This window comes from Agaricus bisporus (assembly GCF_000300575.1).
Source record: "Agaricus bisporus var. bisporus H97 unplaced genomic scaffold AGABI2scaffold_3, whole genome shotgun sequence".
In the NCBI taxonomy this organism is placed as follows: Eukaryota; Fungi; Basidiomycota; class Agaricomycetes; order Agaricales; family Agaricaceae; genus Agaricus; species Agaricus bisporus.
Window position 1 is genome coordinate 617,756 of NW_006267366.1, and position 16,809 is coordinate 634,564.

General features: G+C 45.7%; 9 protein-coding genes across 9 annotated transcripts; 6 read left to right on the forward strand and 3 right to left on the reverse strand.

Annotated features, from left to right (window-relative positions):
- Positions 1-216: 216 nt before the first annotated feature.
- AGABI2DRAFT_66467 (hypothetical protein) lies at positions 217-1,821 on the forward strand (the record flags this gene model as incomplete). The annotated part of the gene is made up of 8 exons (XM_006458982.1): positions 217-334; positions 386-461; positions 513-583; positions 637-843; positions 960-1,205; positions 1,330-1,403; positions 1,453-1,525; positions 1,580-1,821. The coding sequence occupies 8 exons, from the start codon at positions 217-219 to the stop codon at positions 1,819-1,821; spliced, it is 1,107 nt and encodes a 368-aa protein (XP_006459045.1).
- Positions 1,822-3,636: 1,815 nt separating this feature from the next.
- Positions 3,637-5,046, forward strand: AGABI2DRAFT_200977 (hypothetical protein; the record flags this gene model as incomplete). The annotated part of the gene is made up of 3 exons (XM_006458983.1): positions 3,637-3,955; positions 4,016-4,103; positions 4,154-5,046. Coding segments are annotated over exons 1-3 (1,083 nt in total), but the record flags the coding sequence as incomplete, so codon positions are not given.
- Positions 5,047-5,335: 289 nt separating this feature from the next.
- AGABI2DRAFT_191121 (hypothetical protein) lies at positions 5,336-6,243 on the forward strand (the record flags this gene model as incomplete). Its single annotated transcript, XM_006458984.1, has 3 exons — positions 5,336-5,742; positions 5,801-5,962; positions 6,013-6,243. Coding segments are annotated over exons 1-3 (564 nt in total), but the record flags the coding sequence as incomplete, so codon positions are not given.
- Positions 6,244-6,608: 365 nt separating this feature from the next.
- Positions 6,609-7,642, reverse strand: AGABI2DRAFT_177143 (hypothetical protein; the record flags this gene model as incomplete). The annotated part of the gene is made up of 3 exons (XM_006458985.1): positions 6,609-7,226; positions 7,276-7,410; positions 7,487-7,642. The coding sequence occupies 3 exons, from the start codon at positions 7,640-7,642 to the stop codon at positions 6,609-6,611; spliced, it is 909 nt and encodes a 302-aa protein (XP_006459048.1).
- Positions 7,643-8,874: 1,232 nt separating this feature from the next.
- Positions 8,875-10,395, forward strand: AGABI2DRAFT_116009 (hypothetical protein; the record flags this gene model as incomplete). The annotated part of the gene is made up of 1 exon (XM_006458986.1): positions 8,875-10,395. The coding sequence occupies one exon, from the start codon at positions 8,875-8,877 to the stop codon at positions 10,393-10,395; it is 1,521 nt and encodes a 506-aa protein (XP_006459049.1).
- Positions 10,396-11,360: 965 nt separating this feature from the next.
- AGABI2DRAFT_183844 (hypothetical protein) lies at positions 11,361-12,192 on the forward strand. The gene is made up of 3 exons (XM_006458987.1): positions 11,361-11,436; positions 11,490-11,773; positions 11,830-12,192. The coding sequence occupies exons 1-3, from the start codon at positions 11,421-11,423 to the stop codon at positions 12,058-12,060; spliced, it is 531 nt and encodes a 176-aa protein (XP_006459050.1). The 5' UTR covers positions 11,361-11,420; the 3' UTR covers positions 12,061-12,192.
- A 444-nt stretch (positions 12,193-12,636) lies between these two features.
- Positions 12,637-14,702, reverse strand: AGABI2DRAFT_149277 (hypothetical protein; the record flags this gene model as incomplete). The annotated part of the gene is made up of 12 exons (XM_006458988.1): positions 12,637-12,660; positions 12,728-12,873; positions 12,943-13,084; positions 13,139-13,270; positions 13,334-13,577; positions 13,627-13,724; positions 13,778-13,966; positions 14,020-14,122; positions 14,178-14,270; positions 14,324-14,397; positions 14,453-14,493; positions 14,546-14,702. 12 exons carry the CDS (start codon positions 14,700-14,702, stop codon positions 12,637-12,639), a joined length of 1,443 nt encoding a protein of 480 aa, XP_006459051.1.
- On the forward strand, positions 14,688-15,560 carry AGABI2DRAFT_183846 (hypothetical protein; the record flags this gene model as incomplete). The annotated part of the gene is made up of 1 exon (XM_006458989.1): positions 14,688-15,560. The coding sequence occupies exon 1, from the start codon at positions 14,751-14,753 to the stop codon at positions 15,558-15,560; it is 810 nt and encodes a 269-aa protein (XP_006459052.1). The 5' UTR covers positions 14,688-14,750.
- A 195-nt stretch (positions 15,561-15,755) lies between these two features.
- AGABI2DRAFT_134586 (hypothetical protein) lies at positions 15,756-16,108 on the reverse strand. The gene is made up of 2 exons (XM_006458990.1): positions 15,862-16,108; positions 15,756-15,797 (listed from the first exon to the last, which is right to left on the reverse strand). Exon 1 carries the CDS (start codon positions 16,067-16,069, stop codon positions 15,914-15,916), a length of 156 nt encoding a protein of 51 aa, XP_006459053.1. The 5' UTR covers positions 16,070-16,108; the 3' UTR covers positions 15,756-15,797; positions 15,862-15,913.
- Between the last annotated feature and the right edge of the window lie 701 nt (positions 16,109-16,809).

A 16,809-nucleotide genomic window follows, 5' to 3' on the forward strand; every position in this document is an offset into this window, starting at 1 on the left:
TGCGCGGCCAGCGCATCACTCGCCGAATACTAGCCAACGGACAGGCTCATCGTGACTTCCAACTCCAATTCAATGTTTCGTGAGGCTGTGGCTGAACTTAGTCATGACTCATTAGTGTTCGGATATCATTTAATTTTACCCCCTGTTTTGAAGTTTTCCCCGAAAACCTGTATTAGGGGTAAGCCAGGCATCTTTCATCTTGACTCTTTCAAAAACATGAGCAGTGAAGAAACACCGTTGCTACAGGAACATCACGACGATATCTATGAACGGTTCACCTCGAGGCAAAAGCGGGGCTTAATTGCGATTGTGATATGCGGCGGGCTTGTTACATGTATGTTTTTTTTTTCGCCCACAAAACGAGTGGGCTGACGAGGATATCCAGTTTTTACTGTAGTAGCAATTTTACCTTCGATACTCCAGATGGCGAAGGATTTCAATACAACTGGTGAAGTCATTGGGTATCTGCATTTTCCCTGATTTTGTACATTGGTACTCATGGGTGGTTCCAGTTATGCCGTCAGTGTCACCATCCTAGCTAGTGCTGTCGGCGGCTTGATAGGAGCGAGATATGCCAAGTTCTGTGAGCATTACTCCAACTGTTTGTTATGGCTGACGCCTCAATTCTTTTCGTAGATGGCCGCCGCCCTTGTTACCTATACAATCTGCCTATCATGGTCATTGGCTCTCTCGGAACTGCTTTCGCACAAACTGTGCCGCAGCTTATTATCTGGCGGTTTCTTCAAGCCATGGGAGTAGCTCCCTTCACCTCTGTTGGTGCCGGCGTTATAGGCGACATTTATAAACTGGAGGAGAGGGGAGCAGTTTTAGGGACTTATTTCGGTGTAAAGTTTTTTCACTTTCAAAGATGTCACTCAAGCATCTAACCCTTCCCCCGCATTCCTTCAGATTGGTCTTCTTGGACTTGCAATTTCGCCGACCATTTCAGGTCTGTCCAGTTTTGAAATTCTCTAACACTACTTTAGCTCGATGTACAGGTATTGTCGCACACCACTGGTCATGGAGGGTGGTACACCTTGGACTAGCTATTTTTGCTAGTGCAGCCTTCATTTTGATTTTTTTCTGCTTCCCTGAAACGAGTCACCCGGGTTCTAGGGACATTGATAAGTATGGAGATGCTGGAAAATCCCTCCCAAAATGGCGGCCGGTCATCCTGAACCCTTTAACTCCATTGGCGATGCTTCGTAGCCCAATTATCTTATCTGTGGTGGGTAGCATCTTTGACTAGAATCATCTTTACCAGCCTGCACACTCACATGGTCCCAGTCAATCATCACATGCGTTACTCTATTGACCGACTTCGGTAAGTCACCTCCCCTAGTCTCGATGTTTGTATCCTTATTTTTGTTCTAGCATTGATGATCCCCCTCGCTTTTACCATTGTACGACTTTCTAGCTCTGTCTTCATACATATATGTTAACACTTTCCAGGGCAAGCGATATGAAATCGATGATGAGGCCACCCTTGGTTTATTCCTCCTGCCCATTGGTTTTGGGAACGCGGGTGAGCGCATAAATTTATTCAATCGTGTTCATTCATCCGAGTATATTTCTTCAGTCGGTGCGCCGATCTCGGGATGGATATCTGACAAAATGGTTATCCATTACAAGGCCAAACGACAGTACTGGTACCCTGAAGATCGCATACGTGCCGCTCTTTTTGGTGCTTATCTCCCAATAACCGTATTTGCCTCGGCATATGTGACAGAGTATATTGCGGGAAGATTGGGGATCATATTGAATCTAGTTATCTTCTTTTTTAATGGTGTTGGTGTAAGTGTCCATGATCATGAAAGTTGAAATTGACCTGATAAATTGATTTGCGTAGACCGACATTGTACTGACAGCCTACGGGGCATATGTCGTTGACGTGCTACATTCAAATAGTGCGGAAGTCACAGCCGCCGTGAAGTATGTCTCTTTACATTCCGTAGAATGATTATATGAATTCTTTTTTTTTACCAGTACGCCCCGTGCCATTCTGCTCGCGATATCGTCAACAGCATTACTACCCATGATAAACGCCTACGGTCAACTTGTCACAAATGCATGTGTTGCCGTACTGGTGACTCTCGGATTTATGTGTGTTTCTCTTCACGTCCATTGAGATTGACATACTGAGTTTCATTAATTATAGATTGTCCGTGTTATTGGTTGTTTATGGGGATACTCTGCGAGCTTTAGTAGACATCGGCTACTCGACTGCGGATACTAACTAGATGGATCTGAATGAGTGAGAATACGACGGTGGTACACCGGTAAAGATAGAGTGGGAAAAATCGGCATGGACGCCGCACAATGTCTTCGTAGCCAAGTTAGAGCCGGGGGGTGGGCAACACTCGGAAAGTTTAAAAATAGCATCAGAACAATTTTGTTGCAGATTCCTTGCCACGACTTTTTTCTCGTTCACCGATGGACATACATAGCTCGCTTTTATTTATAACCGAATCAAGCATCTCGACAATCATGTCCGCCACCCAAAGAAGTTACAAAGCGTCCTTCTCTATCTCTCAGCTTGTCATCTCGCGCCTTTCCCAATGAAGCCATGTCCTACATATGTCAAGATTTTGTTCCAGCTCAACTTTTGGACCATGTTGGAGATGTTTATCATTGGGCGCGTCTTTGTCTTCCGTTCCGTTTCGGCGCGTCTCCGCCAAGCTTGGGATTCGGGTTACCGGAGTTGTGGAAGAGAATCGATTTCTGGTTGACCGCGTCGTCAATCAATAACTTCGCGCCTTTCCTGTTTTTGGGCACCCTGAAGACGTGTGCATATGTTGAATCTTGACTCTCACCCTCACTACCTCTCTCAAGTCAGCCGAGGGCTTGGAGTCAATCGTCAATCACTCTTCTTTCTTGTTATAGGTTTTGGACCTGGGACCTGACCGGTGTAAGACATATTCCTCTTACATCAATGTCCAAGTCTCGTCGAATGCTTCGCCAGTTTGGAAACGTACGAAACTCGCATGCCCATGCTGAACGCTAAACGATGATGGATGATCCTCATGTGTTAACCCAACCATGACGCTAGCTCGGGACTACCATTCCCAACCGCCTTGGAGGAAAACCAAAGAAACTCTCTGTACCTGAACGTTTTTCAGGTTGGCTTACTACTCTGCGATGACAGGTCGTTCGACAGGCCTTCTGGAGTAGGCGAAATTCTCTTCGCTAAGGACGCCTAGCCCGTAGCTTTTAATTGACAATTACATCAATAATTGCGAAAGAGTTGTTTACTAGCACCATTTCTGGATGGGGAGGTTTCAACAAATGTTCTTGTTGACAAAGGAAAATCGAGCATATGCGAAGAGCTCGGCATGTAAGGGCCTGAGACCGGCGGGTTGGGCGACAATCATTAGTAGAGGGCCCTTTGTGATTTCTGTGACTTTCAGGCATCAACTTCTAATCAGATATGGTTATCAGCGATTCGATTCTCTCGTCCTCACCCAACCGCATGTCGCGCCAGCCCCCTGCTTCGCCTTCTTCTGGCCATCGTCCATCAGATCGCCATCGGCCTGAAACTTCAAGCGGGTCTACGCATCCATTCACACTGGCGGGACACCCTCCCCTTCCTCCCTTCGTGAACTCCCCACCAAATTTCCCAGTACAACCTTCCACCTCTACCCATCCGTCAGAACGCGGGGAGTATCAGAACTATTCGTTTGATCAACTATCTACACAACTCTCAGAGCTTCAATTTACTCAGACTTCCTCTCATCCCCATCCCCATCTCACTACGAGCAGTTCGCATCCAGACTTTACGAGACCCCACCCAGTTCATGCGCTTTCCGGTAACAATGCTGTTCATGATGTGCAGCCTTCCGACAATATATATTCAATGAGAGGCTCGATTTATCAAGACTATCCGATTTACCAACAACCCACTTTTCTCCAAGTCCCACCTGCTCCTGGACCAGCATTTTCCTCCCAGAGACAAACTGTGAGATTTTCTCTCAGGTCTCGGAACTGATGTATGGACTGACATCTGGACCGTCAACAGTACTACGGCCAAGGCATGTTCAGTGGATCCCACCACTTCTCCTTAGAAGGTAGTACGTTTATCGACAACAGTATCACCGCGGATAATTGTAAGATTCGCCTACTTTCTTACACATGTACTTACTATATTCTCTATCAGTCATGAAAGAGCTTCTGCAGGCGACAATAATTGGAGCAGAGTTCGACTCGTCCGACCGTGATCCACCTCCTCGATGTCATCCTGGGACCCGGCTTGCAATCTTACAGCGGTGCCTAGACTTCATTATCCGGTGTCGCAATGAAGGAAAATTGCGTTGGATAGTAGGTGCCGCTGGGGTTGGAAAGTCGGCGGTCATGCAGATCGTCGCTGAGAAGACTCCTGATGACGTGATTTTTGCATCGGTCTTCCTTTCAGTCAATGGACGCGCAGATGGGACCAAGACTATCGTGACCATTGCCTATCAGCTTGCAGTGAAATGCGAGCTGTATCGTCACTTCATCCGGCAGGAGATCACCAAAGATCCGTCTCTCGTCCGAAAATCACTGTCGGTGCATTTTCAAAAGTTTATAGTCGAACCGTTCATCCATCGACATCTATTCGATCCTCCGCGTCAATTCCTCGTTCTCATTGATGGCCTTGATGAGTGTGACAACCCGCGCACACAACGAGAGCTCCTCGCGCTGATCTCGGATTTCTGTATCTCAAATCCAACCTCTCCCATTGTTTGGGTCGTCGCCAGTCGCCCAGAGCCTCACATCACTTCTTTCTTTGACAACGTCAAGGTTGTGTCGGTATACTCGAAAGAGGAAATGGTGGTAGATTCGGAAGAAGCATGCGATGATGTTCAACGGTATCTCCGCCATGAACTGAGGGAGATTCAATTCGCTTACCCTACGCTATTACGCAAACGGCAGTGGCCCTCTGAGCTTGAATTGACTAGAATTGCCGCAGCCGCTGGAGGGCTATTCGCGTATGCCTCGACCGTGGTCAGATATATCGATGACTCTCGGTACGGAGATCCAGCCACTCAGCTCAACGATATACTCGTGTCCATTGATGCAGGTCCAAAGGATGGCGCATCTGGAACGAATGGTCCCTTGGCACAGCTTGATGCCCTCTACGAGAGGATTTTGTCGAAGGTTCCGGATAAAGTCATGGACAACACCAGAATGCTGTTACTCCTCCGTTTGGGTGATGACTGGAGTGGAGAGCCATTTCGCGTGCAATGTAATCTCTTGGGATTGACCGAGGATGCAGCCTATGGTGCCATTCGCCATTTGCACTCCATCGTGAAGGTTTCTGCACCTGAAAACGCCGATGACGAGCCCCTCGAATTCTTTCACAAGTCGTTTGAAGATTATCTCTGCGATTTCAAACGGTCCGGATTCTCTGATAACGTTAAAGCCGATGCCCAGCAACTCTCAGCTCAGATTTCATTGCGAATTGTTCAGCAGGTTACAGACTTTGATGGTGCAGCCAGTGAAACGTTAAAATGCGGAGCCAGCGGTTATCTGAAAGGCGGTCCTGGCATTTGTAAAACCATCTCACTTTCTTGGCCTGGTGACGAGCGCTTTGCAATGGGAGATGAGGGCTTGAAACTCAAGCTGTACACATATTGTATCGACAATATCGCGTCAAATTTTGAGAAGACATCCTTCCACAATATTTCTTGCTTTCAAGCGTTGACCACACGTTTTGCTGAGTATGGCTCCTTTTTCCCCTTTAATCTGTTGCGAGAGTTTGCTTTTGTGAGTCTTTCCGAACACTTTCCAATCTACGATGCTGAAACGTGAAACGTTTTTTTAGAACAAACTTCGTCCTGAACTCGCGGAGCTTGGCAAGGTGAAGCGAGTGCCGCTCTGGGCATTAGACTACGCCGCAATTTGGGGGAAAATTGATTTTCGCTTTAAGAGCCCTATATCTAGAACAGACGTTGAAATTTCTGATCCCTGGAATTCATCTTGCGATGTGAGTTTTGGTTTATGGTTGTCAAATTCACTGATCCTGAGCGCATGTAGCATGAAAAAGAGGAAGTAACTGGTTCGCAGCAGAAGCACTGGTCAACGTTTTATTATAGATACGCAATCATGCCCCGGAGTCCAGCTCCTGCAGACGTTCCTCGGTTGGATATTTGCGGACTCAAAAAGGCTCACTTTCAATGCTTTTCATTCTATTCTAGTCTGTGTATCCAGTGCAATTACTGTTTGCGACGTTTAGCTCGCCATTTTGTAAATAACCCGGATCATGTTGCTACTGTTTTCATTGACTCGACTGAAATGTGTTATGTAGAGTTATCATTTGTAGATCCTGATGATGGGGTTTCGGAGTGGAGATACCAGTTTCTTCATTCTGGACTTCCGACGTGCATTCCTTGATAGGTAGTAGTACTTGTCTGGCCACGAATATTTCAATTACTTCTGTTGCCTGGGGCCGGTGAAAAAAATTGGGTCAGCTTTCGCATGGCCGCTTGCACGGTGCTGATTTTACGGTGATGCTGAAGAGGTTTGTGTGATGCATTAATTACTGCGCTAAGTAATCCGACCTTATGTTTACTATCAATTACATACGAAACATAAATATTTTCTTTTCTGGATATGAATTGACAAATCGAAATTCAACGTTTTGCTCTCGGCCTACTATGGGTGTCTGGCGCCGAGCCACCCCCACTTTCAAAGACATGCTCATACTCTGGTGGCAGTAATTGATCATGGTCGTTATTTTGCCTATGATCATCCATGGGTCCTGCATCAACTTCTCTCTGGGGTATTTCCGGACGGGAGCTAGTAGACGCCAAACCCGACTCGGATAAAGAAGGTGAGGAAAGAACTTGTAATGGAGTATTTTGTGGAGCCCTAGATTTTCTGCCTGCGGTAGTGGTAGTGCTCTGCATTTGGGTCATGGGCGTGGGTTTGGGCGGTTCATACGTAATGGGTGAAGGGTCGAAGCCGCCATCCCCTACGTGCTCTCGAATCCTCCGCTGAGTCTTCTTTCGCCACCAAAAAAAGAACGCAATAGCACCGATAGCAAGAATGCCGACGACACCGCCGACTGTTCCACCGACAATTGCGCCAACTGGCACTTCTCGAGGTTGTGAATCTGCAGCAGGAACTTCGATTTCAAATCGGTCAACCGTAAATAACAAATTGTTATTCGGTGTATCAGTGTCCCGTTCGTTGCGAAGGATGACCTCATGAACACCAGGTGGACTGAATCGCTGCGAGTAGAGGAGTACCTTTTAGATTGTGAGTGAAACCCTGTCGGATGTTAGAGTGAGTGCGAACCGGAGGATTTTTCCCATCGTCTGTTCGATTGGCTGCGTCAACGATTTCAAAATGTCGATCTTTTGGGTTGCAATCGACGCAGACGCCAAAACGAGTCCTCGCTTTTTTCATTCCATAATAATAAAAAGCGATAGCCTTCAAAGGAAATGTCTCAAATAAGGTTCTATCAGAAGGACTGCAATTTGGACATGAAGATGAAAGGGAGACTAACAAAGGTAACATTAGCGTTGGGGTCATTGGATATGGCCAGTGTCCCTGTTTGGCCTGTATTGGTCGCATTGAAAGTGCCTTGCCTGGACCAGTTGCCCTGGTATTCAATATGGCCCGAATCTCTGTCGTCGAAGCTTTGATTGCGGGAGCCAGCCATGAAATGGGTACTCCGAGATTACGGTTTCAGCGGTGCGATTTTTAAAGGAGCGCTTAAACAAGCGACAAAACGGAAGCAGAGTGGGTATATGATATACGATGGGGGAAGGGAAAAATACATCGGATACAGCAGCTTGGTTCTCTGTTATGTGGAATAGAAGTGGAGCCTTCGGGCGGTAGGATTGTACAGGTTGGTGCCTCTGTGACAGGTTGGGCGCCGTGATTTTTGTCAACTCCACAGGAGTCCACTGGAAGACAAAGATGAATTCACGCGGACCGAAGAGCCCGCGAAACGTTTTCTTGGAAGTTCTTGAACGACATTGCTCTACTGTGCTTGGATCGATTGAGTGTAATATTCGTTGTTGATAGTTAGTAGTCTATCTAGGATTCCAAGTAGGTTTTAGAGTTTCAACACAGCTGAGCCAAGAGTTAGAGTTAGAATGAAGGACTGTACTGGGTATCATCGACCTGTTTGAAAAAAGGTGACTAGTGATCAATATGTATGACTCTCCGTCGGGGACATGTTCAGTTAGAGATAGTACATTCGGCGATCCTCGAAAGTTGATGTGTGGATGGTACTGCTTTGAATCGAATCTGAAGTAAGTGCAAGGTAAATAAGTTAAGACCTTCAGGGTTCAGGTACTCGAGCTGATAATGTGACTGATAACATCTCGGACGACGCTGCGCACTGGCCGCCTGCCGGGAGCAAGAAGGCTCCGACATGGCGGAAAAATACTGAACTGAGATGTAATATAGCGTTCCAGGTAGACCCCGGGTACTATTTATAGTATCTGTGGGCGAATATCATACTAGAGGGTCGACCTCCAGAATTGAGGAAGGAACTGCCGCGGGAAGTGCTTGAACTAGAAACCAGGGAGACCTGGCATCTGCCCAGTGGCAGTTTCAAAATTCCTTGAAGGTGAGAGCTTGATTAAAGGTCCTTGACTTGATGTACTGCCACTGCTATAGTACGCTGACTCACCACCTTCAATGACGCTTGTCAGAATGAAAGGTCCTTAAGAATCAAATGATGTTGGTATCGAAGTCCACGATGACCCATCGTCGCCACTATTAGGATGCGTTGTGCGGATTGATTTAGCGTTTGTATATTCTGATGATGGGGTGTCGGAGTGGAGATACTAATAAAAACATTCATGGCTTACAAATCCACTTATTCCATCACCAGCAACTCTCATCTGCCCCGCACTGCGTCTTTTTGGTCTGACGTTCCTTATGTCAACCATCACATTTCTTCCTCGATGCGACTACATCCCATCCTATGAGTCTGCCAGGACTTTTGCAGACCGGATGACTGACCCTGCTCGTGTCGACGAGCAAATCCTCCACCTCGATAATCATATTTACCAGTTGAATCAGTTGCGCTCAACCCTCATCCACCGCTCAAACCAGCTTCGCTCGCCATCTTATACAGTTCCCGTTGAAGTTCTATCTCGGATATTTCAAGAGTTGGTTGCAGCCGTTCTGCGCCCATTTTCAACCCCTCCATACTATTATTACGAGGCATGTCGCGCCGTCCTACGTCAAAGCTTCATCATCAGTTCTGTTTCGATGCATTTCCGCCAGGTAGCCCTTGGAATGCCAGAGTTGTGGGAGAGGATAGGATTCGAGTTCGTCAAGCCACCGGTCCACAAATATATGCCTTTGTTCGAACATTGCGCTACACGTGCCTACCCTCGTTTCCTCTCATTACGATTTCGTTATGCATTTGCTCTCCATAAATTCATCCCCTCCAATGAAGAAATACGCTTTCTTGAAAATACCCTCTTTTCCCCTTATATCACTCGGGAGGTTCACACCTTAGATTTGGGATCCATACCTCCTTGGTTGTCTATGCCGTCTATACCCTCGACTTTCCCGCGTCTCGAAACTTTGACGATAGATGTAGATGACGTGCTTCCCCTAGATCTTAGGGCGCTGCCCCTCTCTAGACTCACTCTACGGGGCGATAGGGCAAGATCAATACTTCTGCCTCCATCTGTACAATATATAGACATCAGTGGGGCACCGTACAGGGGCCTTCTTCATCAATGCCCAAATCTCGCCGAATGCTTCATCGGCGCTGAAATACTACGGGAGTACTTCGATAACAATGGGCCCCCTCTTTGCCGTCTCAAACGATTAACTTGCAAGATGCCAAGCAACCCCAACTTCACTTTCTCCAGCTTAATAGGAGACTCACGAATGTCATCGTTGGAGTATCTGAAAATTACAAATACGTTCTATCAAAATCAAATGGTGTCCCTTATTCTAAGGTTGAGCGGCAATGCACCATCTACCCTGAAGATCCTCTTCCTAAAGGGCCTCAGGGTGGATCCTCACGCAACGTCATTGTTCAGGTTACCTATGCAGAATCTTCAAGACTTGAAAATAGGTGCCGATACTTCGGATGATTTGGTTTCTGCCATTCGAGCATTGACTCTGGGGGCTAAGGAATTTGATAACGAAGAGATGAAATATTTACCCCGTCTCAAGTTTCTAGGTTTGGAGAGCGAGTCTGGTATACGTGATTTTCCTGCTGCGATAATAGAGTTGCTGAAGGAAACGGAGATTGGCGTGGCTCATGATTTCCATCTCGCCCTTCCTTCCAACCTCAGGGGGAGAGGGGATGAAGAGTGGTCTCCTGAGTTGCGAGAAGAACTGAATTCGATCGTGAATAGTCGTCGCATAAAGGTAACGTGGGATGGAATCAGAGATAGAAGAATAGTAGCGGGCAAGAGGGGGTCACATTATTAGACATATAGCGGAACAATTTGCAATAAACCTAACTACATACTTTGACTGATTGGACGAATGGGATATTAGAGTTGGGTCCGAACAGCTTTTGGAGAAATACTCGGATTCCGGGCAAACTTGGAAATTTGAACCTGATAATCTTTTATAACGAGAATTTTGGGATTGAGGATTATATGAATCTCGAGGTCAGGCCGAGGAAGGTGCGGGTGTATTTGTTTTGATTTCTGTGGCGGTCGATTCTTTGAGAAATCGAATCCGATTCACATACAGTTTGGTGTCACTGGCACAGCAGCCGGGGTAACGGTGCCGACTAAGTACCACCATGTTAAATGAGATGCGCACCACTTTCGCTCCCAGCAGTGTACAATACCAGCCTCATGTCCACTCATGCTTCTCAAATTCTTTTAGCAGTAATCATCCTCGAACGAGACTCATAATATTTATATATGTCTCCTCCCCTCGGTGCCGGTTGCCCTAGATTCTTTTATTGTTTTGTCCATCCTAAGAAGTCGACTTTCGTGCCCTTCAAGTTGTTTTACTTATATTTCAAGTTACGCATGTGTTTGATATTGTTATACAGTGGAATCAGGGCTGGTAGGGTGCGGTAGACGTTTAGGCGGTTCCAAAAGGGGAACAGCCGAAATGCTAAGTTTAGAAACTAGACATTTTGACGCCACTTCGACGGCGCGTCCTCGACTTTACCTTCAACGAAACATTTTTTCCATTCCATTACTATGGCGGAGATCCCCACATACCATGCCTCTATTCCTTCCCTGGCAGCGATGCTTGAAGATCAGGGCGTAAGGAATCTGGGTCTCAACAACGAAATTAGAGAGGGAGAGCAAGTTAACTACGCCAACGGCGCGCTTGCTCGAGAGGAACTCGATTTTCTCATTGCATATAACGGTGAGTGATTACTAGTAGCGCACCATTTCCACCAGCTTCATAACTCGCGTGTCTATCAAGCTAAATATCCTCAAATTTTCAACAAGAATTTAGTGGGCAGGGCTCTAGTACGATCATCGATGGTGGATCACCTGCGTAAACTCCAATATTTACTATACCTGATCTGAGTTGACTTATTCCTTCTGTAGATGCAAAGGCTCTTTTTCCTGAAGTGGCTCCTCCAGCGGCTAGTTTAGAAGCAATTATGGAACAAATGGCCGCCATGAGAGCTGATTTCGGGGGCCTACGTCAAGAAGTTGGGAGTCTGCGTCAAGAAGTTGGGAATATACGTCAAGAACTCGGCGATGGGCTCCGGGATATGAGGGCCCAGATTGCTCTCACCAATGCTCGAACAATGAACCTGATGATTAGGAAGGACAACATGAAGAGGACTACAGAGGGCGGACTCCCACCGATGCCCGTCCATAAAGTCGTGAGTTTGGATCATATTATCACTCAGGAGAGCATTGTTAACCATTTGAGATTTAGGTTGCGGGATCAGGGATTCACAAGGCTCAAGCTCTTCGGACGGGGACCGGTGTATATGAAAGGCATGTAATGGATATTGAAGCTCACATCGGGGAAGTGCCCGAATATTCGGAAGACATGCAACATGAAGATATCTTGCAATTCATAGTCTTCTATAATGAGGACTTTGGGATTGAGAGGGATATGGATCTTGAGGCTAGACGAAAGCAAGTGCGGCTGTACCTGCTTTAGTTGTCACTCTGAGTTCCTTGTAAGACTAGAAAGTTGGGGGGTAATTGTTGCGCGTCCTTATTTCTTCGCGTTACTGGGTTGCCTGTATCAATAGTCATTTCACTTTCATTGTATTCCACTTGGTGTCTCTTAAATAACCTCGGTGGGCGTTCCAGTTGAAGCATACAGCGGTCAATGCCACTGCGTCTACGTATTTCCTCGTCGTTTGATTTTCAAAAATTCGCCCACGCTAACATAGAGCCTAACCCGGTGCAATAAGAAACACGGTGCCGGTCATCTCATAGAGGTTCATTTTCTATTTCGTCTTCGCCGTTAATTTAAAACCACAATTTTTTTTTCTTTGTTAACTTGTTCTTGAGTCCTTGATAAATTCGCTCCATAAGCCAAGTCGCCAGATATGAGATATGCGAACTAACAACTCATCAAACACAAAAGAGAAAAAAACAACAACAAAAAATACAGTTTGAACAAGGGAAGATGTATGCTCGAAATTACAATCTGTCCTAAATGGGGACAAAAAAAAAAAAAGACACTCGTATAGAACAAAAAAAAAAAAAAGACAAACTCAACGTTCATCTACTTCAACACCTTCTTCATTTTCTATAAAATTAAAAAATCAGTAAAACGATCATGAAACAAATCAACGAGAACTAAAGAAAAAACGCACTTGTTCCATCTCATTCAAATCATTCGTCTCAATCCTAATAATCTCCTTCCCCAACACCTGTTCAATCTGATTCATATACGACCACGTTTTCTGATCATGTACAAAATTGATAGAAATCCCTTTCCGTCCAAACCTTCCCGTTCGACCTACAAAAAAAAAAAATCATTTTTTAAAAAAATGCGAAAAATTGGGTTAAGGAAATGAGAATGACACACCGATACGATGTAAATACGTTTCGACATCAGGTTCATTACTATCTTTTCCACGTTCATTCATCAATGGGATATCATAATTGACAACCATGTTGACTTGAAGGATGTCGATACCACGAGCTATGACGTTGGTCGTGATGAGGACCTAACACACAAGTTCATAAAGTGGATTTTCTTAGAGTGGAGGTGCTAAGCTCACCTTGTCTTTTCCTTGTCTGAAAGCATCGATAATGGAATCACGTTCAGTAGCATCTTTTGCGCCATGTAACGAAGCAACTTTATGTCCTTCCGCAGTCATTTTTTGAGATATCCTATCTGCTGTATGTCGGTGCTAATAACACACAAATCAATGACTCTCGCTTTTTTTTTTTTTTTTTTAGATCTAAAAACTCACCTTGCAGAATATAATACTCTGCCCAATAGTCAACAACGAATATAGCGAAACAAGAATATCATATTTATGTTCTTCATCTCGACAATCCATGTAGAATTGTCGGATATTGCTGACGCTCAGTTCATTCCTCCGAAGTTCAATTTTGTTTGCGTCGGTAGCGAATTTAGATGCGAATCTGCGGACATTGTCGGGGAATGTCGCAGAAAAGAGAATGATTTGCATTTTAATTCCTCGAGGAATCATACTGTATTTTTTAGCATTAGGATAAGGAAGTATGGGAAGGGGAAACGCACTTTTTGACCCGCAAGGTCTGATCACCCAATCCATCTTGGTCCAACATGTTATCTGCCTCGTCGAGCACAAAAACCTTGACATTCGTGACATCAATAACCTACATATCGGGTAAGTATGAATTACAGAAAGTTATTGTGGACGAATACGGGCCTTGCGTCTAATGAGATCAGTCATAGTTCCCGGTGTGCCGACAATGATCTGCGCGGTAACGCTGGTAGCGTCCCTTGGTAGATTATCTTTGATCGCATATTCGGTTTGCACGCTGGTGAATTTGCCCATCTGGATGACTACAGACATGATTTGTCGGGCAAGTTCACGAGACGGGGCTAGACACAGAGCCTTGGAATTGGAGATCAGCGGGGACAAGGTTAATAAGGTGCAAGAAAACGGACTTGAGGTTTGTGGAGATCAAAGTCTACGCGAGTTAACATGGTTAGAACAAATGCCGCTGTCTTGCCCGTGCCGGACTGCGATTGACCGATCATGTTAGTTGGGCTGAGAGTTGCAGTGTGAGTGATGTGAAGATGGATGGAGAGTAGATGACGCGTACGGATTGGAGAGGAGGAGAGGGAGGGCGCGTTCTTGGATCTTTGAGGGTTTTGAAAAGCCCATGTCGTAGATGCCTTTGAGTAGATCTGCATGCCTATGTTTTGCAACGTTGAGAAGAAAGGTGAAGAGGGAAAAGAGGAGACGAACAGGCCGAGTTCCTCAAAGGTCTTTGCGCTGTAGAGCGGGGAATCTGGGTTTCCCTGCTGATCAGCAAGGGTGACCTGCGGGGGACATATGAGTGTATACTACAAGCCACGGATCACAAGCACGACGCACGTTGACATCGAAAGTCGAGTTGATCAGATCGCTGTCGAGGCCTGGCGCCATCCATCTTTAGTTAGCGCACACGAGCCGCCACAAGCCACTCACTCGTCTTCGTCTCGCCATCCTTGGCGACCTCCTCGGCTGGCTTGTCTTTGGTCTCTGGGGTGGGTTCAACTGGAGGATTCGTGTGAGAATGAGCAAGAAAGAGAGGACTTAGGAGGGAGATACCTGGATTGTAGAAACCGTCTGCGTCCTTCTCCATTGTGGTCGACATGAGCAAGAAAACAGGGTGTTGCCTTTTTGGGACACCATGTCTCTTTCGCACGTCCAGCACGGTCTTTCGCGAGCTGAACTTGTCCATGTCTCTCATCCTCGCTGGCCCCTGCCTCTTCGTGGAACACCTAGTTTGCTTCGTATCTCCGTGCTCGATGCGTCTTTCAACCCCCCAACACTCGCCCATCTCGCTCTTCTCAACGCACCCAGGCCACCAGAAAACGGGGACTATGACGCAAAACTCCTACTTTTGTCTGTTAGGAATGCAGACAAGTCGCTCAAGCCAACTGATGCGACTTATATCCAGCGACTAGAGATGATGCATCTCCTCTCACAACGCGTGCAACAACCCAATGTTGCTATAGGGGTAATTAATGAACCCACCTTCGTCGGAAAATCTACTCTTCTTCTTGATTTCCTCCGATCTCACCTTAAATCCCTTCGAGGGGAGGATGACATCAAGTTGGAACTCTCTTTTATTCTCGGTCTTGATACTTTAGAACGGCTCATTGCACCTCGGTATTATCCATCAGAAGCAGAAATGCTGAACGCATTGAGACGATTTTTATCCCCTGCAGAGGAGAACTCTCTCGTCGTTTGCGCCAGGAGAAATCAACCCGCCACCGCCACATCTGACGATAAACTCAAGTTGGCAAAAGAATTTATCGACAGTGGGAGAGTATTAATGATCAACATCGGGGATGATGAAAGTACCTACAGCAGTACCGCTGTGCGTAATGCCATACATGAATATGGTTTAGGTGAAGAAGGGAGGAAGAGTTGGGGAAAGTATGTTCCGGAAAGTATCGCAGATTATATTGCCCGTGAAAAGTTGTACATTGGTTGATCTGTTGGTGAGTCACTTGACTATCATTTACTCGTAACAAATCTTGAACGATAAATAGTCATTTTGCTTCGAAAAGTGTCGTATCGATGACCAAGCCCGAGTTTGGAATATTTTCCCATCACCGTATTTACCCTTCAATTTGAAGCCCACGTGTACCACGCTCGTTGAACTTATACCACGCCCATGCCTACCTTCCAAGATTTGGCAAACGAAATCATCATAGAAATCATTCGATTTGTAAGTCGTCCAACTAACGCTCACACCCAGCGACTTAATGACTCATCTAGTGTAACCCCGCCAGCTTGAGAGGGATCCACATTGCCCAAGACACTCTTTGCAACCTTCGACTCGTCTCACGACATCTCGATACCCTTGTTTGCCCTATCCTTTTTGCAACACTCCGACTTGAATTTTGGGATTCCGATGGTTACTTCAGAGACAAGGATCGTTTGAGATGTCACAACATCCTTATAGCCCTTACTACTCGTTCTACTACGGTGTTTGAACATACGAGGAAACTTGTTATGCGCACGGAAAAGCTTTTTTGGACACACGATAGTAGAAGCTCATCTATCGCGCAGATGAAGCGATTCCTCAATGAAAGAATATCCGATATAATCTCAGCATTGAAGAACCTACAGAGTATCGAGTAAGTTCTATCTCTTCCAACAGTTTGAAATACTTCATATTCTCTTTAGGTACTTTTATAGCCCTGTATACGACCCCCCAGAATTTCCTGTCAATCTCATTCATACCTTGGCTACACTTCCTTCCTTCAAAAGCATGACTCTTCATTTTATTGAAAATAAGAGTTGGAATATACATATACCTCAATCATTTACACTCCAACCTCTCTCCAATCTCACCGTCTTTCAAACTTGTTGGGGTCAAAGCAAATCCAAGACATTCCCACTCGAAATCGCATCCCTTCTCGCTCGATGTCCTAACATGATCAAACTCGAACTTGATCACTTAATTGGGAAGAATGAGCATGACATTACACTGCATCACATTTTTCGAGATTTGGATAAGATGGAGATGGATTGGACTTTGGAGAAACTTGTGTTGAAAGGCGTGGTGGTTCGGTTTGAAGATATTGGGAAGCATATCCGTCATTTCAAGAATCTTTCTTTTCTTGAGATTTTGTTTAATGACCATCCTTTGGCTTCAACCACTTTGGGTCAGATATGTCGTTTACTCCAAGAAAATGCGATTTTTTTGAAGGGGGTGGTGACAGACCATCCAGAAG